At 34.3% G+C, this 27,484-nt stretch overlaps 1 protein-coding gene across 1 annotated transcript; it reads right to left on the bottom strand.

Annotated features, from left to right (window-relative positions):
• Positions 1 to 397: 397 nt before the first annotated feature.
• LOC110113139 (lactase-phlorizin hydrolase) lies at positions 398 to 27,032 on the bottom strand. The gene is made up of 27 exons (XM_028697104.1): positions 26,740 to 27,032; positions 26,569 to 26,632; positions 26,209 to 26,267; positions 25,214 to 25,289; positions 25,044 to 25,115; positions 24,480 to 24,567; positions 24,082 to 24,340; positions 23,667 to 23,782; positions 21,416 to 21,636; positions 21,298 to 21,326; positions 21,109 to 21,211; positions 20,841 to 20,934; positions 19,162 to 19,389; positions 19,061 to 19,064; positions 14,855 to 15,037; positions 14,685 to 14,748; positions 14,283 to 14,341; positions 13,938 to 14,013; positions 13,770 to 13,841; positions 11,770 to 11,857; positions 11,377 to 11,635; positions 11,012 to 11,127; positions 9,437 to 9,657; positions 9,322 to 9,350; positions 9,134 to 9,236; positions 8,670 to 8,763; positions 398 to 718 (listed from the first exon to the last, which is right to left on the bottom strand). The coding sequence occupies exons 1-27, from the start codon at positions 26,881 to 26,883 to the stop codon at positions 487 to 489; spliced, it is 3,153 nt and encodes a 1,050-aa protein (XP_028552937.1). The 5' UTR covers positions 26,884 to 27,032; the 3' UTR covers positions 398 to 486.
• Between the last annotated feature and the right edge of the window lie 452 nt (positions 27,033 to 27,484).

The raw sequence follows: 27,484 nt of genomic DNA, 5'->3' as shown, positions 1-27,484 counted from the left end.
TTTGAAATAGAAATCTTGATAGACTTAGGCTTCCTTTGGGATGGCTTTCTTTATGCTTCTTAAAACAGCTTTCTAGTACAAAATTTTTAATTTTTGTACTAAAAATTGCTTTAAGAAGCAATAAAAAAGCTGTCCCAAACCAAGCCGTAGGCTTCGTTTGGAACAACATTCTTACTACTTCTTAAAGTAGCTTTTTAGTATAAAAATTAAATTTTTTGTATTGTTTTAAGAAACAATAAGAAAGTCATTCCAAATGAACCCTTAGGGTCTTTTTGTGACAGTTGTAACTCATTACAAAAGTGATTGTAAAAAGCAGTTTATTAGTACACAAATTTCTTTAAAACGGTAAAAAAATAATGATAAAATATAAGCAGTAATTGTGTTTTGAAAAACAAAATAGTAAAAAAGATGTCCTAAATAAAATCTTATTCATGACAAATTGTACTTTGAGTAATCCATATATATATATTATTCTAGCAAGAATCACTAAGAGAAATAAAGCAAATTCTGAAGATCTGTTCTCTCAATGCTGAAGGCCTCATCACAGTTATTCTTCAGAAAATTGGAATACCAATGTGCTGAAAGTTTTGGAGTTCTTGGCCTTGAATCATCATTAAAATCCACATGATAAAGTCCACAGTTTGTTTGGTAGCCAGTTAGGAATTCGAAAACATCAACAAATGACCAAACAAAGTAACCTTTAACATTTACTCCATTCCTGCATTTAGGAAAATAAATCTACAAAGAATTACAATGCATTGATTTTAACAAGTTGTAATTCAGAAATCAATTCAATATATTTGATTGGAAGTGATTTTATTATGAATTTAAGGCTTCGTTTGGGACAGCTCCCTTACTGCTTCTTAAAGTAGCTTTTTTATACTAAAAAACTGCTTTAAAAAGCAGTAAGAAAGTTGTCCCAAACGAAGCCTAAGACTTCATTTGGGACGGCTTTTTCACTGCTTCTTAAAGCAGCTTTCTAGTACAAAAATTAAAAATTTTGTACTAGAAAGCTGCTTTAAGAAGCAGTAAAAAAGCCGCCCCAAACGAAGCCTAAATCTAATATTTGATTGAAGGGAATTTAAACAAGTTTGATAGTGGTAGTACTTTATATATATATATATATATATGCTTCATGCTGCTTGATGATAGAAAATGTAAATTATAAAATGATGAAATTTGATAGATTGTATTATCATATGAATGGATGCAAGCAAATGAGGTAACAATAAATTTGTTCTGACTTTTTTTTATTATGAACATGAAATAAACAATTTCGACATGTAAAATCACTTAATCAAGTATCATAAGTTATTAAATACATCATTGTTTAAGACTAATCTTCTACTTTCAAGCAACTAAATGAGCCCTCACAAGAAAATAAATAACCAAAGCCTCAATTGGTAGGGTGCAAATCAAAATCAAGGAATTAAGAATCATATTTTGTGGAAATGTTGTAATTCTAAAAACAATTGAACCTATTTGGTTGAAAGCAAGCTTTATTATGAATGTGAACTCCATTATTTAGTTAAAAGCGAATTTTAGCATTTTTGATATTTTTTTCCAGTCATTTGTATACAACAACAACAACATCAAGCCTTTATCCCACTACGTGGGGTCGGCTACATAAATTATTTTTCTCCATTGTGTCCTATTAAAAGTCAAATTCTCGTTTAAATCTAATAAAGAAAGGTCAATCCTAATATTTTCTAACCAAGTCTTTTTAGGTCTACCCCTACCTTTCTTAACATAAGTCAAATCTAGTACCTCTACTCTCCTAACCGGGTCATCGCAAGACCGCCGTTTTATGTGACCAAACCATCTAAGGCGACTTTCTCTAATCTTATCTTCTACTGGAGCTACTCCAACCTTTTCACGTATATGCTCATTTCGTATCCTATCTCTAAGGGTAAGGGTAAAGCCACTCATCCACCTGAGCATCCTCATCTCTGCCACACTTAACTTAGTATTATGCTTCTCTTTTAATGGCCAACATTCGGCACCAGTCATTTGTATGTTAAAAAAAAAAATCCTCACATCTTAAGGGACTTGAAAGGGTGTAAGTATTACATGAAGTTCCCACCAATCAAAATTTTAGAGATTCGTGAAACTTAAAACCCATTGATTTCTAAAAGAGAAAATAATCAAAATGATCCATTGGCTCTTTAGGAATGATCAAAATGATACCCAACTAAGTTGAGGGACCATTTTGATCTCTCAATTCTTCAAAATAGAATTATTTTGGTCTCACCGTTAAAAATTAACAGAAAAAAAGTAAACGTGGGATTGTAGAAGGATGACGAGAGGCTATATTCAGAAATAACAAAAATTAAGTGAAATCAAAATCTACGAATCGAGCAACGACATGTCGAAACCTCAACAATGAAAACACCCATCAGCTTCGAACCATCATCAACTTGACCCCCTGACTGGAACCCTCAGCGGATTTGAACCCTGACTGCAAATCCCACTTCAGCTTCGAAACCTGCTTCAAACCCTCAGCATTTTTAAAGCCCAACTTAGAACCTGTAATAGCGTCGAACTCGCGACGACGTCAAACACCAATGTCAAATCCTAACGACAAACCCAAGGGACATCTAACCATCAGCATCGAACTGATCTAGTAGTGTGTGTGCATATGTTGCTCACCATTTTATTTTGTCATATATTTTTATTAGTATTGATTTATTTTAACTATTTATATAGATAGGAAACTTTATTAGCAGTTTGATAGGAAACACTTGAAGATTTCAAGTAAATCTTATACTGATGAGGACATCGATTAGAGGTTAAAACATGTGTATCGCCGGAAGCATCGCAGATCGACGGCCACAATTCAGAGTTTATATTTTTAAATATTTATGCATTTTATTTTCTTGGAGTCTTCCTATTGTACCCCTATTATGAGCTGAGTCATGTTGTAGCCCTGAGGGCAATTTAGTCGTTGTTTTTTCTTTTATGTTGAGACCTATATATAGGTCATTTCTATTGTAATGAGGGGGATGAATATTTTGGAATGAAAATTTTGTTGTTGTCTTCTTCTTCGTCATCTTGTGTGTGCACTAGAGAGAAGAAAGAGAGCCCAAGGTAAGGGCGAGCGCAATACCCACCAGTCATTGGAAGAGTCCGTGACTCGTGGTATATGTCACGACCCGACCCGATCCGGGACGGATCCCGCTCGCACCGGGCCGCGACACGGAATGCGGAACACACTGAACTGACCAGGATCTGGTTTTGGAGTTTGGTTCTGAACTGAATCTTCCAAATATTTAACTCAAAACAACACACAAACACAGAACAACAGAGCTACTATAAGTCACCAAATGCAGCGGGACAAAACATCTATATTTTTCTTTTCCTCAAAACAATCATCTACAAATACAGTACATGGCTTTTGAACAGAAAGAAAGACAGAACAGAAAAGCCATGACTATACAAAAATCAAAAAGGTACAAACAAATACCTATACTGATCAGACTCTGAATCTATTCCTGGACTTCCTTCCCTTTCCCAGAACCTGAAAACCACCAGAAAACAAGAGTGAGCTCAACAGCTCAGCAAAGCAACAAACCTCCAATCAAAACTCTCAGAATCCAAAACCAAACTCATCAGACAGAAATCAGATCAGAAATCGGAACAGAATCGTACAGATATCAAATCGGACATATCAGAACGAAACAGAACAAATCAGAATACTGAGCATTGATATGGACATTGATAGATATAGATACTGTATTGATAGCATGAACATGGACATCGTACTACTGCCTACTGTTTCTGTACCGTATTGACTGTCGTATAGATTCATTGTTCCGTATTGCTTTTGTCGACTGATTTCATTGATTTGACCGTATTGATTTGATTGACGGATATTGATTGATTGAATTGAAATGATTGATTTGTCTGCCGCTGCATTGACTGGTTTTATTGACTATTGATTTTCGGATTGCATCGACTACTGATTTGATTTCCACTGTATAGACTCATTGACCATTGACTGATTCAGATTGATAGATTGACATGCATATTGATAGCATCGCCGTGCTTTGATTTCAGTTATAGGTATTAGGTGACCTGCTGGGCTTTGTAAAGCTCATTATATGTGGTTGATATTTTCAGGTCAGGGCTCGGGAGCAGGAGATAGGAATTGATCCAGATCTTCAGGTTTTTGTCTTTTGATCGATAGATGATTCTTTTGTACTCAGGACAGGATAGATTTCTCTACTTGTATTGATAGTTTAGTTCCTGAGTATTGTATATGATGTTTTGAGATATGAATCGACTTGAATATTGATGTTTAAATTTTATAGATGTTTGATAGATTGCTTACTGAAGGTTTATAGATAACTCTGGTAAATTGTTGTGAAATTGATTGACATTCTTTCCAAGTTGATCTTGGGGCACCACAGGTAAGTTGTCGACAGCTGGCGTAAAACTTGTCGAATAATCATGACATGAATCCTTATAAGAATTTGATTTTTAACCGGACACAATGGCAAAAAAGGATTCATGTAGCCGACCCCACGTAGTGGGACAAAGGCTTATTGTTGTTCTTGTTGTTTGTTTGTTAAAACAAAATATTTAAATTTGAGGGGTTCCTTCTACAAAATATGCTTCATGCTGCTTGATGATAGAAAATGTAAATTCTAAAATGATGAAATTTGATAGATTGTATTATCATATGAATGGATGCAAGCAAATGAGGTAGCAATAAATTTGTTCTCACTTTTTTTTTTATTATGAACATGAAATCAACAATTTTGACATGTAGAATCACTTAATCAAGTATCATAATTTATTAAATACATCATTGTTTGAGACAAATCTTCTAATTTCAAGCAACCAAATGAGCACTCACAAGAAAATAATGGCCCAAGCCTCAATTGGGAGGGTTCAAATCAAAATCAAGGAATTGAGAATCATATTTTGTGGAAACGTTGTAATTCTAAAAACAATTGAACATATTTGGTTGAAAGCAGGCTTTATTATGAATGTGAACTCCATTATTTAGTTAAAAGCTAATTTTAGCATTTTTGATTATTTGAACCGCATCCTTCCCACTCTCGTGGACGTCATAGACGATCAATTCCAGGACTACGATTGGACCATCAACGGTCATCCTTCCATGCCATCTCCACCACCGTCGACCTTTCCGTGGATCAAGACCATTGGTGTTTCGACCGTCCTCGTGGCATCGTTGGGTGTGCTGAAAACCTTCCTCCGCTAAACCATACTTTGAGTGTGAGTGAGCATGGTAACTCATAGTGAATTTTCTAAATATTAATCGTGGGATTGTATTACAATATATTTGCTTTTCTATGATAATTTCGGAGTTATCTTAATATGCCTTAACTTTTGAATTGTAACTGCTCACTATAATAAAATTGACGAATGAAAGTTCTTTAATCTAATCCTACGAAATCTTCATCTTAAGTTGTAAGCTTTGTAATCCTTTTAAATATTTCCGTGCAATTCTTGATTGTTTCACATCATATCCATTTCGGAAAAAAATAGCGAGAAAACTCTTCCAAACTCCAATAAAAACAAGCAAAATAGTAGTTTTTATTGCAATAATCAAAAATACGAAAGAAAAATACCAAGATACAGTCGATCCTCAATTTGAGAGGAGGATCTATCTCTCCCAAATCTCTAAACGCCGCTAGAGCAAAAAAAACTTAAAAGATATCAAATTCAGCCAAATTCAAGATGCCCTAACCCTAGGAAAACAAACTATCTAATCCATACAATAAACAATAAATATCCAAAAAAACCCTCCCCCAATTCCCTCGTATTTCCTTAATTATTTCCCACCCAAATCAGCTCTCAAAACAACCCATAAATCTGTCATCTTCAATTAGGAAATATTTTCTAATTAATCCTCTCCAAATTAGCACCCAAAACTGCCCTATTCAATTAGGAAATAATTCATAATTAATTCCCTCCAAATTAGTTCCCAAATCTGTCAACTTCAATTAGGAAATATTTCCTAATTAATCAGCCCCCAAATATACTCTCTTCAATCAAGAAACATCTCATAATTAATTCCTTTTGATAAAGAACATTCCTAAACAACTACCTCTTGATTAGGAAACTTTTTAATTCCCTCAAAATCAAATCAACTGGTCCATCAATACTCCGCTCTCAAAGTGCTGCCTTGTCCTCAAGGTGGAACAAACGAAACTGTTGTTGAAGCACTTGATTAATATTACTAGATTGAAAAATGAACTGACACTACGTCGAACGATCCCTGCCTCGAGCATATCCTAAATTAATCTCTCAATCTCTTTGTTCTAGATTTGAGAATTATGATATAAGCGAACACCTATGTTGCACCGATACGGATACGGCGACACGGATACGACACGATACGGATACGAGATACGTCTATTCATAAAAATACAAGATACGGGTACGGCGCGGACACAGCATTATAATTTATAAATCATACATAAAAATTAAGAAAATAATCAAAGTATAATATTTGAAATTACAAAAAAAAAGACAACAACATCATTTGTAGCCTTGTATTTTATAATATCAAAATATAAGTAAGCATTAAATGTCTAGTACAATAACAAAAGCATAAACATAAATTATCTAGCACATGAAGTTTCACCTATTCAATAGAAGTAATGATATAATTATCTTCTTCATTGGTTTGTCTTTGACCTTCTATATCATCTTCAATAAATATCATAGCTTCTAATTCAGGCTCATCAAGTGAAAGATTAGTGTTTTTTAATTTTTTTCATATAATCAAGAAACTCAAATCCATCTCGGAAATGAGAGAATCTTGCTCGCAACCGCGGAAGTAAATACAACACGTTTTTTTTTCTGATTTCTTTTTGTTTTTCAACGGACACGCGTATCGGATACGTGTGTCCTTTTGAAATTAAATAGTGTTTTAATTGGATACGGCTTTGGCGTATCCGAAACGTATCGGTGGAGTATCGGAGGCATATCCGTGTATCGGTGTATCGGATACAGCACGCCTTCATAAATAGATGTATCGGTGCAACATAGGCGAACACTGATAGGTGGGACTACTTCCTTAAAGATGATAACATGCTCGCAGGAAATTCAACCCTTGAACTTACTAGAACACCCCTCGATACTGTTGTAGGGGTAGTAGAATCATGCTTGGTGCTTCTATGTTCTCCCCATCTTTTTCTCCTTTCAAATTCTGCAGCTCCACTAAAAGTCTCACTCATTCACCCTCTCCTCTCCTTGGAAGTGGCTCCAAAAGTGACATCCCCCCTTCTTTCCCCAACATTTCCATTTCCTGATCATTCCCTCTCCTTATCGAATTAGGGTTTCCTCCACTCTTGGTCACTGGTGGCTCCCTTTGCCTCTGGCGACGCCATTTTGGTTTGAAACTCGAGCATCTTTCTTATCATCTCTTCCATGATGGCAAACTTCTCATCGATCTTCTCATGAATGGTTGAAAATAGCTTTTTGAAATCTAAAATCTTTTCTACATCATCTGATTTCAATTGCCCGATCTCCCCTTCCAATGCTTCTACTTTTCTTCCAGCCATGGGTGCCTGGATTGAATAGCTCTAATACCAATTTGATAGGAAACACTTGAAAATTTCAAGTAAACCTATCAATTTCGAAACAACGAGAAAGCTCTTCCAAACTCCATGAAAACCAAAAAAAGCAGTAGTTTTTATTGCAATAATCAAAAATACGGAAGGAAAATACCAAGAAACAGTCGATCCTTATATCGAGAGCAAGATCCATCTCTCCCAAATCTCTAGACGCCGCTAGAGCCCAAAAAAATCTAAGAGATCTCAAATTCAACTAAATTCAAGATGCCCTAACCCTAGGAAAACAAACTATTTAATGCATACAATAAATAGTAAATACCGAAACAACCCTTCCCCAATTCCCTCATATTTCCTTAATTATTTCCCTTCCAAATCAGCTCTCAAATCAGCCCCTAAATCAGTCATCTTCAATTAAGAAACATTTCCTAACCCTTCCCTCCAAATCAGCCCACAAATCTTCTCTGTTCAATTAAGAAATATTTTATATTAATTCCCTCAAAATCAGCCCCCAAATCTGTCATCTTCAATTAGGAGATATTTTCTAATTAATCAGCCCCCAAATATGTTTTATTCAATTAGAAAACATATCCTAATTAATTCTTTTTGTTAAAGAACCTTCCTAAACAGCTACCTCTTTATTAGGAAACTTTTTAATTCCCTCAAAATCAAATTAGCTAGTCCATCACATTTACATTTGAGTTGGAAGAAAAATTTTTTTATTTTCATTTCTTTTGTTTTGTGGCTGCCGTCCAAATTTTTTATTTTGTAGATTCATTAGAATCTAATTCTTTGCATATTTGCTTGAAAATAATAAATAATAAATAACTAAAATAGAAAAATTGACCAAATTATCCCTCATTTTAACACCATTAAATCTTAACTTAGTTGTTAGGACCAAAATGGTCCCACTTTAAAGAGTTCAGGGGGCCAAAATGGTCCCTTAATTTAATTGGAGTTCATTTTAATCATTCCTAAAAAGTTAATGGACCATTTTGATCCTTTTCTCTTTCTAATAACATCAAATCAAATGATAGAATCCAATAAATTTTATAATTTTATAAAACATGCTTTATTTCACCAGAAATCATATAGACCCCAAGAAGGGATTCAAAGAAATACCTAACAGCTTCAAGTGTGGCCCCAATGTGCTGTCTTAAGAAATCAATCCTTTCACTGTCATTGAGTGCAATGCTGTTGGCTCCCATATTATAACCTGACAATGAACACATCAATTATCAATATTATCAATACCAAAATGATTTTCATTTGTTAAAGAATGTTGAAGTTGATTGACTAAAAAAATAGATAATATAAATTAAGAAATACGTATACTGGGGGTAAAATTATTAGGCAGACATAACCATGGATGCAAATAGTTTGAAATTCTTTCCAAACAATATGTTTAACGCCTCATGCATCACCCAACAAGAATGACTAGAAAACAAGAATTCAACAAACAAATCCCAACTAGTTGGGACAAAACTGATGATGATGCTTACTTCTCAAATATCAAAAAGATTTATCCTTTATTTAAGTGAAGTTAAAAGATAATAATACAAAGAATATGATACTAAATTACAAACCATTCTCTTCAACATAAATTGGAGGATCCCCATAGCTATGTTTGAGGTAATCCAGCATGTTCTGAAGTCCAGTGGGATCGATTTGAGGGTGGGTAGGAACAAACTGGTAAAAAGATGAATTATAAAACCATTTCAAGCATTATAAATTTAAATTTCAAAATTGAAAAGAACTCAAAGGATGTTCTTACTGCGCCACTTGCTGTATCATTCCTAGATGCTGAAATAGGAGAAAATCAACATTAATGCTAGAGCTAAAAGTTTGAAAAAGTATGGCACTCATTGAAAGGGAAAGAAAATTTTAACCTGATATTTTAGCAGCCATATCTAAATTGTAATCTCGAGGGAACATACTGAGAATATTGGAATTATCAATGACAAAAGCAGATGTGTAGTAATTAAGACCGATGAAATCGAATGAGCCCTTCAATAATTTTTTCTGTGATGTGGTGAAATTGGGAAGTTTCGAGCCGCAAATCTTCTTCATGATCTCTGGATAATCTCCAAACACAACGGGATTTAACACCCTACATTTGAATACAATTAAGTTTTAGTTTATCATAATTTCATATTCTAGCAAAAAAATTAATTTGTTTGTACTATTATAGCATCGTGGAAGTGCAGTTAATGCATGATAATTGATAAAATGTTGGAAGAGACATTGTAACATTTTTCTTTTCGTAGTGCTACTAATAATACCACTACCAATCAGCATGTACTATGCGTGCAACCAACTAGCAACAAGTAACCACCACGATTACAATTATCACTACAGTATAGATTCGACGTCAAGCCAGTATAACTCTAGCTCAAGATCAGCTCAAATTCAATTAATCAGATTTCAAAGAGCCAAGCCAAGTCTAGTTATAAGCTGGTTCAATGCGATTTTGATCTATGTTCCATGTCTTGAGACAAATTCTTAGTCTAATATATACATACATACATCCATTGATATAAAAATGCATCAATGCATATATACATAAAATGAAAAACAAGCATATATCAAAATATGCATGCATGCATTTATGCATACACATTTTAATCAGATCTTGTGTTAGCTTGATTAGTTCCAGGCTCATCACAATTCAAGTCAATTCAAGCGAAAAGTCAATCCAATTTTTGAGAAAATCTTAAATCCTCAAACCATATTCATAATTCTAGATATCACTAGCCTAAGCCATTGCAATCTTCGATCTTCTTTGGAATATTTGATCTTTGATCTTCTTAGTCATTCACAATTTTGCAAGTGATGTTTACTATGTTTTCATAAATTATTTTGCGCAACTTCTCAATACAACTTTAATATCCTTTTTGCATCCCCAACACTCCCAACTTCCCCTTTAAAAGGAGCTAATCACACATTCTCCAATATTATTTTGCACTTTATCCTCTTAATTTCATCATGCATACATCTTAGCATTCACATTACTACCACACAACTTGGTTTTTAGTGATGTTCATATTACCTAACAGTCAAATACAAGCTTCAGAGACACTGTAAAAGTCAACTAGACCACTTGTACCCTTTTTTTTTTAGACCACTTGTACCCTTATATATATTTATAATCTCTTTTTATAGTAGATTCAACATCTCCAAACTATCACATCTAGGTAAGAATAAATTAGCAATCATTCCTGATTAATTGTTATTATTGTTATTTCTTTCAAAACTAGTAAAATTACATATTAAATGGTCGCTAATTATTTCCTAATTTTAAGCATCATATTAAAAAAACATTATCCTCCAATCATTTCATTTAGTGATTTATCCAATTTTATCAATCAGAACCACACCATTTAAGATTCTTTCTTTTAATTTTTTTATTGTAAAGACTTACATTATAGATAAACAATGACATGGAAACCAGTAAAAGCACTCACCAGCCAAATTGGAAGTCAAATACCCTTTGTACAGCTTCAATATTTGCAGAGGAGTTTGAATATGGATAACACCAAAATGAATAGAAATTTATGCCTATATTGCCATTTTGATTGCCCTGCATACAAATTTATAACAAATTTCACATCTTCTAAGAATCAATAATCATAATAAAGTATCTGTAAGCATTTGTTGCGCCATAAAAAGTTCTAAAGCTTCATCATTTCTACAAAGGCATAAAACTTCCCACGTAAATGGATTATAAGGAAACTGAATGCCCAAAAGCTACCAAAATGACACTAAACAGTTATAAAAACTTATATAACTAATCTACTCATTCATTTCAACATAAATGAATTAAGACAACCTGATATTTAGTCCTATACAGCTTAACAACTTCAGCGTGCGCTATTAACATATTGTGAACTGCAATGTATGGTTCAGTTGTTGAATCTCCAGCTGTACAATTTGTCAAACCAAATGGATAAGAACATCTTCCAGGAGCAATAAGTCCACTATCATATCCTGCCATCCCATATACATTAGGTTCAACTATGGTTGTCCAGTGAGAAACCTTCTCACCAAATTCCCTGAAACATAAATCTGCATATTCTTTGAAATCATCCCTGTATCAATATTAATAAGTGCTTATCAAATTCAATTGGTCGAGAGAAAAATTTTAACATGTTAATTTTTATTTTTTAAATCCAATATTTGGAAAATCTTTGGATTAGTTAAGATATCTATGAGTGAAACTTACACAATCCTAGGGCTGAGCCATCCGCCATACTCATCATGAATTATTTGAGGAAGGTCCAAATGATGGAGACTAACATGAATCTTGATACCTATAAAAAGGAGTAAAAATCTAATAAGCAAACCAATGTACGTGATACACTAAATGTTGCAATGATTATCAATTCGACTTAAAAATATATTCTCTGACTATTATGCTAATGCATAGGAAACTTAGAGCTGAATATCCTTCTTTGACTACAAGATATTTACATCAAATTATAAGGTGGTATTTTCTATTTAACAATGCAATAATAAAGACAGCAACATATAGCGAACTTTCACAAGATAAAAAATAGTCTTTCTTAAAAAAAAAAAAAAAAAAACTATCTTGAAAGAAAAAACTACTTGAAAGTCATATATTTATTACAACCAAATTTAAATTCAACACAGGATACCTTAACCAAGTTTTTGCCAATAGCATCCTACCAAAAAAGAGGTCAACCAAATAGGCATAGAAAATCAAGAAATAAATTAACAAATAAAAAGTTTGAGGGCTCATTGAGTTGCTTGTGAATCAGAGCCCTGCATTGGGTACCCATACCCACACCCACCCATGTACCCACCCATACCCAATGGGTATGAGTGGGTATGGGTAGTACGCCCATGGCCTTGTGGGTGGGTACGGGTGGGTACTCAACATTGAGGGATAAATCAATATATATCTTATATTACTTCAATCCTCACTATGTAGTGTGCAACACTTAACCATGCTAGCTACGACTACGGTAAATTCTAATATGCAGCTTGAAAGTTTGCAATTAGAGCAAATGGCAACAAGCTTCAATGCCATTAGTTAGTGGTAGACTGCGTTCAACAAGCATGAAAAGTAGATGGGTATAGGTGGTACGGCATCCCGAAAGTCACCATAGGTGGGTGTGGGTGGGTGAAGCCCGTCAAAGTAAAGCATGGGTACCTAATGGGTATCCAATCAGGACCCCATGTAGGGCTTTGTTGTGAATGATTGAATGGAAAATAAATTTTATTTAAAAAATGCTAGATTTTACTTTCACTCATTTTGAGTATGAAATTAAAATCCACAATTTTGAGAGATTTTAAAAACATTTGTAGAGTTTAAAATACATACGATTTCTAAATACATTCAACCAAATGACGGAATATAATAAACTTATCATTTTTCTAAAATATGTTTTCTAATTTCAAGCAACAAATGAGCCCCAATAAATGATGAAAAGAAACCAATCTTTAATTTTCAAATAACGTAAGAGTGACTAAACACCATCATTGCTTATAAAAATAATTCATGAAATAAACAATGTCACTAATAGAGAGCCATAAATAATGAAAATTAACATCAAGGACCACAACCAATAGTGTTGATTAATACTTAAAGTTAAACATGCTTTTTTGGTTATTCAAACCTTAGACCTTCTATTTAACAATAACACATAACCAAATGGCCAGCAATCTTCATGTGCCATATGTTCAATAATTACGACACATTGAAGGTTCCACAAGCATTGTCCTGGATAAGCAATAATATTAAATTTTCTCCATGTTCTACACTTCTTAACAATTTCTTCCTGGTCCTTTGAGGGGGTCATTTGGTTACTTAAAGATTAAAAAAATATATTTAAGAAATAATAATGTGATTTAACTCATTTCATGTGTGCAATAAAATTTAGGAGATTTTGGGGGGATATGTAGAGCTCAAATTCAAGGTGTATTTTTTATTAGATCCAATCCAATGATGAATTTAACAAATATCATGGTTTTTAAATCATGTTTTCGAATTTGAAGCAACCAAAAGAGCGCTAAAAAATAAATTAAGTATGCAAAGCATGCACATCGCTCGAAAAATCTAAGTATCCCCTCTTAATATTATGAATCAACATATCATAAATTCGTCTAATTTGAGAGAGAAAAAGAAAGGAAAATAAACAAATAATCATGATGAGTATTCTTTTAACAAAACTCATTTAAACACAAAAGCATATAAATTACCTCGTTCAAATATCTCATTGACAACACTTCTATAGTACTCCAGGCCTTTAGGATTGACGGCGCCCCTTCCATCTAGAAACATAAAATAGCCACCAAGTCAATGTTAAAAGTAATTTCTTTCATGAATTTCAAAGAAAATAAAGATTTAAGGCCAGTATTATGCCATACTTGGGAGAATCCTAGACCAGGAGATGGAGAATCTATAAGCCTCAAGCCCAACATCACTCATGAATTTGACATCTTCCTAGATAACAATACATGTAAATTTTAAAAGCAAAGTAAATATCTCATGGATTAAAGTTTTTGTAAGGAAATTCTTAACTAGGCTGTCTATTAAACTTATTAGCTTCTTAATTCTAAAAAATTATGCCAACAAGGACTGAATTAACTTGCCAAAATGATTTGCCAAATGATGTATAGTGGACTGATCATACCTCATCATTCGACCAGCTTTTGGGCCAACAAATTTGTCATAAATCTAACAAAAAGTAAATCATCAATCAGTGGTTTCACCTTGTACTTGTGGTACCCATCCGCAGTTATATCTGCTGTGCTCTTGCCTGGTGCCCTCCCTTCATTGTATACCAATCCAAAGTTAAAGTAAATAAAATTTCACTGATAACAACAAACTACTATTTACTGAAATATCAATTTCTTCTTCAAGTTTCCATCATTAAGAACGGGTTAGAGTTGTAAGCCATGAATCACGCAGAAAATTTTATGAAAAGCACGTTAAAAGCAAACTAGAATACTAGATGAAGTAAAATTTCTTTACTTTTTTGTTTAAAAATTTCACAATTTTGAGTCAAAATAAAAAAAGGCTAGATTTAACATATTTATTAGTCTGGGAGGATTTAAATTTCATTTTGTCAACAGAAAATAAAGAAGAAACTAGTAAAAGAAGGCACTTTCCACCTTCATGGGCGAATGTATCCCAAATGCTTGGTGTCCTTCCATCCTCTGCCACTGCCCCCTCGTACTACGCACACACAGTTTCAGAGAAAAATGATTAGGTCTCACTCTTTCAACTTTCTGTCAGTTACAAAAAAAGAGAACAAAAGAAAGGGGATTTAATCAACAGAAACCTGATAAGAAGAAGTGCCGGCGCCAAAGACAAAATCCAAAGGGAAGTCATTACGAGTAAATTTGTGGATGCAGAGAACTTCTTTGGTAAAAAATGGAAGAAAAAAAAGGATCAGATGAAGAAGAAGAAGAAGCAAAGACTGATACATTAAAGAAATATCTGATAGAACTTCTGAAGCCAAACCCTAATTAATCTCATCCTTATAACAATCCGCGGTTGGCGCATATTTCCACAGCTCAACCATATCCAGAATGATCATCGACTTTTAGAGCGACTCCAGCCGAACGCCTTACGGTCGTTACCAGTCGCTCGTTTGCTCGCAATTCGCACGGGAGTGAACCACAAGATTTTTTTTAAATCCCCGGCGTCTCCCCCGTTTAGGGGAAAACTACGAGAAAACTGGGCCTTTCCCACCACGCGCAATAAAGGCGTGTATGGTAGGTGTCCTCTTGCGAGGGCACCGCGGCCGTGATATTTCTTCCCACCACGCGCAATAAAGGCGTGTATGGGGCTCTGACGGTACCTGTTTAAATGACACAATTTGCTTTCCCCCCGCTCGGGGGTACTTATAAGTGACCCCGCCTCGCCGTAGGTGCCGCACCGGGGTCCCTTCTCACCACGCGCAATAAAGGCGTGTATAGGCGGTTTTCCGGTGCGCCACGAACACCGAAGTAGAGTTTAGGCGATTCCCGCCTCGTCGTAGGCGTCGGACCGGGGTCCCATCCCACCACGCGCAATAAAGGCGTGTATAGGCGGTTTTCCGGTCCGCCGCACACAACGGAAGCGACAATCTGAGTTCAGAGGATTCGTACCTTCGCGGGGAATGTCGGTGTCGGCCCGAGGATCGAGAGAGAGAGGTATTATTTATTTTTTTATTATTAATTATAATTATCATTAATTAAATAAGATTAATTAAAAAAAATCATTTTTAATTAATCATCATTCTTTTTTTTTATTAATTAAAATTAATTAAAATAATTAATTAATATTATTAAAATCAATTAAGAAAATAAGTTATAATTAATTCAGAATTAATTATAACTTAAATAACATTAATTAATTTTAATAAAACATAATTACTTCACATTAATTAATCATAATTAATTTATAAATATTGATTAATTAAAAATAATCATCATAATTAATTATACTTAATTAACATAATTACAATTAAATATATATAATAAAAAGAAATCCCTTTGGCTTGACTGATCCAAGGGATTTGGCCGAATAAGCATGTGAAAGGGAGGAAAGTTACCTTCACAGCCTTTGAGCTCCCGTTGGTGCTTCCGATCAAAATGTCTTCCGATCCGACAACAAGGAAGTGTCGTCGAAGGAGGTAGGCCGGCAAGGTAAGGGATTGCTCTCTCTTCTCTCTCTCTCTCTCTCTCTCTCTCTCTCTCTCTCTCTCTCTCTCTCTCTCTCTCTCTGCGGCTGAAAGGAGGCGGAATAGGGCAGGGACGGGAGGAGGGGAGTTCGGCCGACTGGAGGTTTGGCTTCTGAACCGAATCGGGACAGGTAGGGGCGGCCTGGATTTAGCGTAAATGGAGGTGGTGAGATAGGGGAGATCGGGAGCTCTTCGTGGAAGGAGAAGAGGGCTGTGGCTTTAACGGGATCGGGGAAGGTTGGGGTTTGCGAACAGGAGCCGTGGGAGAGATCAGAGAGTGTCGTGTGTGGAGCTTGAAAGTGTTCAGGAGAGGTATCGGGAGGAGAAGAAGCTACGAGAGTGTAGTGAACGGGAGCCTCGATCGCATTTTATAGAGGCGAATGGGATCATTGTGCGAGGCAGCTCGCAGGATTTCCGCAAGATTTACGGGATACGACTGCAAACAGCGCCGAATCGGCAGGGAATCAGCGGGATTCTTGGATCCGATGGCCAAGAGGTATGCATGCTATTTTTTTTTGTTTCTTCCCTCTTGTTTTGTTTATACAGAGGTTAACATCAGTTAGACAAATTCAATAAGCCTGAGATAATCCAATTCTAAGTTCATTAAAGCACTTAGATGTTAAATAAAAAAAAATTATGATAAAAATTTTTAATGCAAATCATTCATGAAATGTTATAAAATTTTGAACAAAATTATCTAAATGCTACTCTCAAAATATTATAAATGGGCTCTCATTCTTCACATAAAGAGAGCTAGACTTGAGAATGGAGAGATCTTGAATATGCGAAAAAGTCTAAAGCTCTACATAATGTTTAACATTGATAGTCATTTTCAACCATCTTCGGTGTCCACCATCACATGCCATTGACCATTTAACTACCATCATTCAGCTATATGTGGGCTCTGAAAATTTGCGCCCCCGCCTCTCCATGACCCCTTTCTATTTTGTTAGTCGGCGAGGATAGTTTTAACAAGTTCAAGTTCCGAGGTAAATTTTTAGAAAGCATATTGGGTTTTGAATAAGACATTAACTAGAGATTTCGTCCTCATTTTGCGAGTACTTTATGATATGAGTTCAGATTTTCTATAGACACAAGCCCCTATAGTTAATTACCCCTCCCGATAACTAGAGAGGACTTTCAATTAAGGCTAGTTGTCAAACAGGCATTTAGTACCCAACGTACAATAGCATAAAAGTTAGATATTTGAAAACTAAAATTTATATCACCACACACTTAAAGCGAATGATGATAGACCTGATCAATATCTCATGATTCCATCGCCTCAGGCCATCATGGTCCGTCCAAGGCTATCATGGTCCCTAATCTACTTAGTCAAAGGGGGTAGTCGACCCAACTTGACCAAAGGATCCTTCTCGACAACCATGAGTTGCATCGTCCAAGGGAACCTTGGAGACTTGGGGTGAGTGTTTGCCTAAGGGGACAAATTTGAGTCCACCTTAGCTAACAGATGACTTTGTGCTCTATCTGTCATATCTTATTGCTTCATTACTTAAAGATTTAGTGTCGTTGGGAAACATACAGGCTCTGACCATGACTATAATTTAATGGTGACATTTAGTGACAAAATCACTCACTCAAAGAGTCATGATGATAACCATTTACCTGTAGTATCATTTGGTAGTGAAACCACCGCTTAACACTTTAATAATCCATTCTCCATCATTCGAAAATAGTCGTCAAATCATTATCTTCTAACCACCATCATCCAACCACTGTCTCTGCACATCATTGTTTGAGCACTATTGTCCGAACACCACTATTTGTTTACTATCATCCAAATATTATTATCCACCGACATCATCCTTCTACTATTATCATAACTCCATTACTTCTCCTACAATATTTATTACAACTATAGGAGATCAAACAACTACTCCAAAATTTATAGTCCCATCTTCTCCAATTATCAAGAATAACAAACATTTGTAACTTTAAATATGCAGTTGATTATTTTAATCAAGTCCCATAATTTTTTTCCTTTTTAAAATTTTTATATAAAAAATTTGGCAACTTTTTTCATGTGTGCTAAATCTTCATGCAAAACTACACCATAGAACTCACTAACCCTATGCATTTTCTAGCATGCAACATATATAAATTCATCATAGAGGATAAAATTCATTAACGCACCAAATAAGCATAATTTTTTTTTTTTTTTTTTTTTTTTTTTTTTGTAAAAATTCACATTATTCTCTTATGAATGAAAAAAGAGTTGATGTGAAATGGCTGCTTGGAGTTGCACAAAAGTAAGTTCAATGCATTTCAATTCCATGTTGAATATATATATATATTTTTTTTTATCATATAGTCATTGTTCAATGTATTTCAGTATTTCTAGCTTATGTCTACATGTATAATCTTGAACACAAGAGGATCTAATATTTCAAAAAAGCTTCTTATAGGAAACACTCGTAGATCTCAAGTATTTCCTATGAAGCGGGAATTCTCCACAAAAATCACGAAACCGTAGATAATTTGTATTATTTGATGAAAGAGAAACATAAAATAACAAGATACAATTGATCCTCTATTCGATAGGAGGATCTTTCTCTTCCAAATTTTTAGACGCCGCTAGAGATCAAAGAAACTTAGAGATCTTAAATTTCAGCCAAATTCAACATGCCCTAACAGTCAAAAGGAAATCTCTAAACAGTCCCAACATTCAATTTCCCTCATAAACTCCCTTCAAAATCCTTCCTAAACAGTCTTTTTTGCTCCTTTCGGTTTGCACGGTATGCATAAGGAGTAACCCTTCACTTCCGTTTGCTAGGCCGATTCCATGTGGACCAGCTGGACCAGTCTAACAGCTTCAATCCCTAAGATAAAGAAGCCCTGATAACCTACTAAAATAAATTATACTGAGTGATTCAAACACACACACACACATTCTGAATCACTGAGAGAAATGAAGCAGGTTCTGAAGATCTGTTCTCTCAGTGCTGAAGGCCTCACTGTTATTCTTCAGAAAACTGTAATACCAATGTGCTGAAAGCTTTGGAGTTCTTGGCCTTAAATCATCATCAAAGTCCACATGGTAAAGTCCACACCTTGATTGGTATCCACCCAAGTATTCAAAAACATCAACAAATGACCAAACAAAGTAGCCTTTAACATTTACTCCATTCCTGCATTGAGGACAATATTAAATCAAAATCCACAGAGAAATTATAATACATTGGTTTTAACAAGTTGTAATTCTGAAATCACTTCAATATATTTGATTGGAAGTGATTTTATAATGAATTTAAATCTAATATTTGATTGAAGAGAATTTCAATAAGTTTCATAGTGATATCACTTTCATTTATTTGGTGGGAGGAAAACACAATCATTAAATTTGAGAAATTTGAAAATTTTCATCATTTTACAAAATATGCTTCCAGATTTAAGACTCGCCATGCTGCTTGCAGTTAGAAAATGCAAATTCTAAAATGATGAAATTTGATATATTCTATTATCATTTGTCTGGATAGAGAAAATAATGGGGTTTAAACTCCAAAAATGGCTTCAAATGAAATGATTTTATGCTCACTACACTATATAAAACAAACCAAGCCGAGCCGAGTATGTGCTTGTTCATGTTTGAATTCGTTTATTATCAGCTTGTTCAAGTTCAGCTCGAGTTTGTTCGAGCTTTTGTGTTTATGTTCAATATTGGTTCGTTTAAATTAATGGGTGTTCATGTTCGGTTCATTTCATGCTTATCGAGTTTTAAACAAACGAGTATTATTGAGCTATATAAACGAGCTCTACTTTTAGATGTACATTAACTTAACAAACAAGCCTTATCGAACCTTCTAACAAATAATTACATCGAGTCTATTCGTGATTATATCTATCAAAGTTTTTTACACTATCAAACAAGCTCGTTCACGAATATATCTAATGAGTATTCTTGAGCTACCAAACAAGCTCATTCATGAACAAACGATCTAGGATTTATAGCGAGTTGTTTGCGCTTTTAGGAAAATGCGGAAAATAAAATAATTTATTAAACGATTTTAATAGGATTATTATAAATAAATTACTAAATTATTAAATTTAACATTATATATTTTTTAAACTCTAATATAGTTCTAATCGAGCTTCTTAATAAGTTTGTTCATGAGCATTAACGATATTGTTCATGAACATAAATGAACCGAACGACAAGTTGTTCATGCTCGTTTATTTAGCTATCGAGTATTTATCGAAAGTGTTCAAGCTCGTTCGTTTACCTTATCAAACGAACATGAACGAGCTCTTATCGAGCCGAGCCATGAGTACCTCATCATATGCTCAGTTCATTTACAGCTCTATATAAAACATATTTCATCTTAGGCTCAAATCTCAATTCACTGTTTACAACAACAACAACATCAAGTCTTTATCTCGCTACCTAGAATCAGCTCAATTCACTGTTTGTATATGAAAAATAATTTTTAGGTAATAATAAAACTTAAATAGTTAATCCCAATGCTGATTAATTCTTAATAAAAAATCAAATGATGGAATCTAATAAATTTTATCATTTTATAAATCATGCTTTATTTAAAAAGAAATCATATAAATCCTAAGAAGGGATTCAAAGAAATACCTAATAGCTTCAAGTGTGGCCCCAATGTGTTGTCTCAAGAAATCAATCCTTGCATAGTCATTGAGTGCACTGCCGTTAACTCCCAAACCATATCCTGATAGTGAACACTTCAATTATCAATACCAAAATGATTTTCATCATTAACATTTAGTTGGTACATGCCTACTTCTCAAAATTATCATATAATAAAATCATATTATAGAAATTTAATGATAAATTTTACAAGTTTAAAGTTGATAGGAAAAGAATATGATAATAAATTGCAAACCATTCTCTTCAACATAAATTGGAGGATCCCCATATTTATGTTTAAGGTACTCCAGCATGTTCTGATACCCAGCAGGATCAATTTGAGGGTGAGTAGGAACAAACTGGTGCAAAGATGCCATAAGTAAACCATCTCAAGCATTATAAGTTTAAATTTCAAAATTGAAAAGAAATTAAAGGAAGTTCTTACCGAACCACTTGGCGTTTCATTCCTAGATGCTGCAAATAGGAGAGAATTTCCATTAATGCTCAAGCGACAGTTTGGAAATGCCATGGCCAACAATGAAAGGGAAGGACAAAAACTTAACCTGCTATGTTGGCACCCATATCTAAAATGTAATCTCGAGGGTACATCTTAAGAATGATGGAATTATCCATGACAAATGCAGATGTGTAGTGATTAAGACCAATGAAATCGAACGAGCCCTTCAGCATTTCTATCTGGGATGTAGTGAAATTGGGAAGCCTCGAGCTGCAAATCGTCCTCATGATCTCTGGATAGTCTCCAAACACTATAGGATTTAATATCCTATATTTGGAAGGAAAAAAAAACAATATGTTTTAGTTTTATTATACTTTCCTCTTCTAGCAAAAAAAATGGATAGCTGGTAGTATTATGACATTGTGGATATGAACTTATGACATGATAAAAGATTGGAAGTGTCAGTGTAACATTTTTCTTTTTGAAGTGCTACTAATAATAGAAACCGGTCAGCATTTCCTATGCTAGTAAACTACTACCAAAAAGCGACCAAAACCATTGTGATTGTGATGAACTAGCGGCTGAGCCAGTGGGCCCCACTAGGGTGGGCGGCGAGCAAGAAGAGAGAGAGAGAGGGAACTGTTTAGGAAAATTTTAATTACAATGGAGAATGAATTATTTAGGGAAAACATATGGGAGTTAATATTCATTATGTAAGGAAGAATCAAGAGAGGAAAGTTGTAATTACTACTGGGAGGGAATTAATTGGAGAAAGATGTCTAATTTGAATTCAAATGTGAGAGGTAATTATTTAGGTAAAGGGGGCTAATTTGGAAGAGAATTAGGAGAGCCTATTTAAAGCTAACTATGGGGTGATTTAAGATTATGCTTTATTTTACTGGAATTAGTTTTTCTTAGGTTGAGTAGCCGAAAGGTAGGGATTTTGGAGAGCCAGATCTTCTTCTCCAATTGAAGATCCAATTATATATTGTATTTTTCTTCTTAGTTCTTTCAATTAAAAGAGTTCTTGTGTGTTCTTCTGCTTAAATTTCTTGTGTTGTCCTCTAATTTTGTTGAAATTGTATCAACTTCCCATTAGATTGCCACTAGGGTAACTATTTATTGAATCAATATAACTAGCTCAAGATCGGCTCGAAGTTAATCAATTATTTTTAATGAGCCAAACCAAGTTTGGCTATAAGCTAGCTCAATCTGATGTTGATATATTTACAGTGTCCTATGACATTCTTAGTCCTATATATATTAGATCAAAAGCAAGTAAATATCAACATATCTATATATGCATATATGCATTCATGTATATACATTTCAATTTGAACTTAAGCTAGCTCGACCTGATCCAGACTTGTCACAAATCAAGTCAATTCGACTTTTTATCTTAAAACCAAATTCATAGTCCTAATTGTCACTAGCCTAATCCCATAAAGTTGGGGGTAGTTTTATGAATCCTTCTTCTCCATTCATAGTTTTGCAAATGATGTTTACTGAGTTTTCATAAATTATTTTGCACAATTTCTTCATACAACTCTAATATTCTTTGTGGCCCCAAAATTATTAAGACTTTCTTTTTCTAACTTCCCCTTTAAAAGGTGTTAGACACATTTTCTAATATTATTTTGCACTTTATCCTCCTAAGCTTATCCTACATCCATCTTAGCATTCATATTTCCATTACATATGACTCAGTTCTTACTGATGTTCACCTAACACTCAGATACAAACAACTCAGGTTTTATAGACACTTTAAAATTCAACTATAGTACTTGTATCCTCTTTTATATTTATAATTTTTTTATAGTAGATTCAATACATCCCATACTATCACACCAAGGTGAAAATAAATCAATGATCAATACTGATTAATTATTACTATTACTAAGACTTTCTTTCAAAAATGATAAAATTGTAAGAGTTTTTTATCCAACTTTTCTGTAGTTTCTTGTATGGCTTGTCTTTCCATTGGTGTAACTATTTGTGTCTTTAAATAGACTCTATAGGTTGTAATTAGATGGATGGTTAAACAATAAAAATATTGATTCAGCTCTCTCCCTCTTCTCTTCTCTCTCTCTCTATCCTACTCTCTTCCAAGAAGCTGAAGAAAGCTTCTTTCCACCCCAAGAATCACAACAAAATTACCTAATAAATGTTCACTAACTATTCTCCTAATTTTATCTTAAAATAAAAGGACTTTGTTCTTCAACCATTGCAGTTACTTATTTTTCCAATCTCATCTATTAGAATCACATCGTTCAAAGTAAAGTACGTTATTTTTAAATTTTTATGGCAAACTTTCATTATAGATACACTATCATATGGAGACCAGTATAAGCACTCACCAGCCAAACTGAAATTCAAATACTCTTTGTACAGCTTTGATGTCTACAGAGGAGTTTGAAAACGGGTAGCCCCAAAAAGAATAGAAATTCAAGCCTATCTTGCCATTTTGATTGCCCTGCATACAAAGTTACAATTAATTTCTCCTCTTCTAAGAATCAATAATCATAATAAACTATCTTTAAGCATTTGCTGAACCATAAGAAATTCTAAGGCTCCACCGTTTCTACAAAAGCAAGAAACAATCTAAGTGTATGAATTACAAGAAAATTAAGCAATTATTTTCAAACCAGTGCTTTGTTGAGCCTCTTTTTTTTTTTATAAGCGTCCAAACCTATCAAAATGACACTAAACACTAAGAAAGACTACTAAAACAAATCTGCTAGTCCATTTCAACATAAATGAATTAAGACAAACCTGATATTTAGTCCTGTACAGCTTAACAACTTCAGCATGCGCTAATAGCATATTGTGCACTGCGATGTATGGCTCAGTTGTTGAATTTCCAGCAGTGCAATTGTTCAAACCAAATGGATATGAACATCTTTCAGGAGCAAATAATCCACTATCATACCCTGCCGTCGCATATACATTCGGTTCAACTATCGTTGTCCAGTGAGAAACCTTGTCACCAAATTCCCTAAAACATAAATCTGCAAATTCTTTGAAATCATCCCTGCATCAATATCAATATGCACTTGTCAAATTGAATTGGTCGAGAGAGAAATTTTAAAATGTCCAATTCTCATTTTATGATTCCAATGATGGAGACATACATGGCTAAAATGGCTAAAATGTCCATGAGTAAAACTTACACAATCCTATGGCTAAGCCATCCGCCGTACTCATCATGAAGTACTTGAGGAAGATCCAAATGATGAAGACTAACATGAATCTTGATACCTATAAAAAAGGAGCAAAACTCTAGTAACCAAACAATATTGTATGTGGTACAATCAATATTGCATCGACTAGCAATTCGGCCTAATGTATACTCATTGGCTATTATGCTTATGCATATGAAACTTAGATCCAAATATCCTTAGCAAAATTTACATAGGTATGCAAGACATTTCTTCTTCAACTCAAGATATTTCCATCGAATTGTAAGATGTTTTCTGTTTTACAATGCAGTAATAAAGATAGCAATAGATAGTTAACTTTCACAAGATAAAAAATAGCTTTTCTTAAAAAAAGGGGTCCCGACACAATGATGGATCTAACAAATATCATGATTTAGGATTCAACTTGTCATAAATTCCTCTAATTCAGGAGAGAAATAAAAGAACATAAGAAAATATTTAGGATGAGTTTTGTTGCAAAACTTCAACGTTTCAATGAAAACAAAACTCATTTAATCACAAAAGCAAAAAAATGACCTCTTTCAAATATCTCATCGACAACACTTTTATAGTACTCCAAGCCTTTAGGATTGACGGTGCCCCTTCCATCTGTAAACATAAAATAGCTAGAAAGTCCTCGTTAAAAAGTAATTCCTTTGCATGGATTTTAAAGAAAATAAATATTTAAGGCCTCTGGTATGCCATACTTGGGAGAACCCTAGACCAAGAGATGGAGAATCTATACGCCTCGAGCCCAACATCACTCATGAGCTTGGCATCTTCCTAGAGAACAATAAACATATTTACAAGTAAAGTAAATATCTCATGGATAATTTTTTTTTGTAAGGAAATTCTTAACCAGGCTATTTACTAAAACTTTTATGGGTTAATTTTATAAAGGAGCAGTTTAATCTTTAAAATTAGCAAAAGAAACATATTTAATATAAAATTTAAAAAGGAGCAAATTCGTTAAATAAAATAGCGCATTCATAATACGCCAAAAGAAACACTACAGGAAAACTGCCCATTACCGGCGGAATTTTCCGGCGGAGTTCCGGCGGAATTGTTTCCGGCGGGTTTTCCGACGAATTTCCGATTTTTTTATTTTAAAAAATTTTATTTAAACTTTTTCTTTAAAATTGTAAAAAGCAAAAAGCAAAAAAAAATCTCTCCCACCCTCTTTTCCTCTCCTACTACCTCTCTCTCTCCCCCCTTATCTCTCTCTTCCGCCTCTCTCTTATCCTAAGGAGAAAACGCCTAAAATTTTGATTAATTCTTTGATTTTTGTCAATTTTTTCTCTCTAGCTCTATTTCTCTCTCCTATTTGAGATGAATGCCCTAAATCAAATAGCGTATTTAGAATGCCCCATTTCTTTTGACGTGTTCTGAATACGCTATTTTATTTGACAAATTAGCTCCTTTTTAAATTTTATATTAAATATATTTCTTTTGCTAATTTTAAACATTAAACTGCTCCTTTATAAAATAAACCCAACTTTTATTAGCTTCTAAATCTTTGAAAATTATGATAAAAAAAAGAATTGAAATTGACTGAAAAGAACTGAATTGACTTGCCAAAATGATTAGCCAAATGATGTCTAATGGACAATAGCATGCCTTATCATTAGGCTGGCTTTTTGGCCAACAGATTAGCCATAAATCTAACAAAAAGCAAATCATCATTCATCAACAATGGGTTTACCTTGTACTTGTGGTAACCATCCGAAGCTATATCCCCTGTGCTCTTGTCTGGTATCCCCCCTTCATTTTTTACCAATCCAAAGTTAAAGTTAACAAAATGTCACTGCTAACAACAAACTACTACTTACAGACTTATCAATTTCTTCTTCAACCTTTGGGTTACAGTTGTAAGCTACTAATGATTCTGAAACTTCATGAAAAGTACCAAAAAAGTAAAATTCCTTAGTTTTTTGTTTAAATTTTTTGAAACTTTGATACAAAACAAAAACTCCTAGATCTGTCATATTTACTCTGTAAAGATTTAAATTTCATTTCATCATCTGAAATTTCATAAGGAAAAAGTAGAAGAGAAGACACTCACCTTCATGGGTGAAAGTATCCCAAATGCTCGGTGTCCTTCCATCCTCTGCTACTGCCCCCTCGTACTATGCACGCACGGTATCAGACAAAAATGTTTAGGTCTCTCTCTTCCAAAATTTTGTCAGTTAGAGAAAATGAGAACAAAAGAATGGGGATTTGATCAAATCAAAACCTGATAAGAAGAAGTGCCGGCGCCGAACACAAAATCCGCAGGGAAGTCATTTCGAGTAAAGTTGTAGATGCAGAGAACTTCTTTGACCAGAAATGAAAGAAAAAATGAGATCAGAAGAAGAGGAAGAAGCAGAGACAGACGCATCAGTAGAAATCTCTGATAAAACTCTCGAAGCAAAACCCTAATCTCTCATAAAAAACCTAACTAATCTCATCCTCATATCAAACTGTGAGGTTGGCCGTTGGCGCAATTCTCCACATCCCAACGATATCCACAAATCATCTTTGCTGATGAAAGCTTCTGTCACTATAAAACAAAAGAAGAAAAAGAAACTTTTTTTTTTAAGGGAAGAGCAAACTTTTTTTTTTTTTTTTTTTTTTTGGGATAAACTACAAATAAAATATCCACTTCATCTTCTCCATTAATAATGATATCACTGACAACAAGTGAGAGGGCTTATACCTTAGCGTTACCGGTGAGAGTTTTCTTGCGCGAGAAGCTTTGCCTGCTAGGGTTAGGGTTTGCTCTTCCTCCCGCCGCCTCCTCTGGCTAGGGGTTCTTCCCCTATGTCGGAAGACGTCTTTCCCCTGCTCCCTTCATCCGCTGCAGCTGCCGGCTCCACCATCACCTCTTCCTCTATACTTCCTCTCTGGAAGAATCTTCTAACCTCTGCACCACAAATTTCCACTGATTTCTCTCACTCTCTTGGTTTCACCCCAACCCAAAACTTCACGGCCAACTTTAC

Source organism: Dendrobium catenatum, unplaced genomic scaffold (assembly GCF_001605985.2).
Source record: "Dendrobium catenatum unplaced genomic scaffold, ASM160598v2 fragScaff_scaffold_875, whole genome shotgun sequence".
NCBI classification, from domain to species: domain Eukaryota; kingdom Viridiplantae; phylum Streptophyta; class Magnoliopsida; order Asparagales; family Orchidaceae; genus Dendrobium; species Dendrobium catenatum.
Note: the sequence above shows the minus strand (reverse complement) of the source record. Positions and strands in the feature narration are given on the sequence as shown.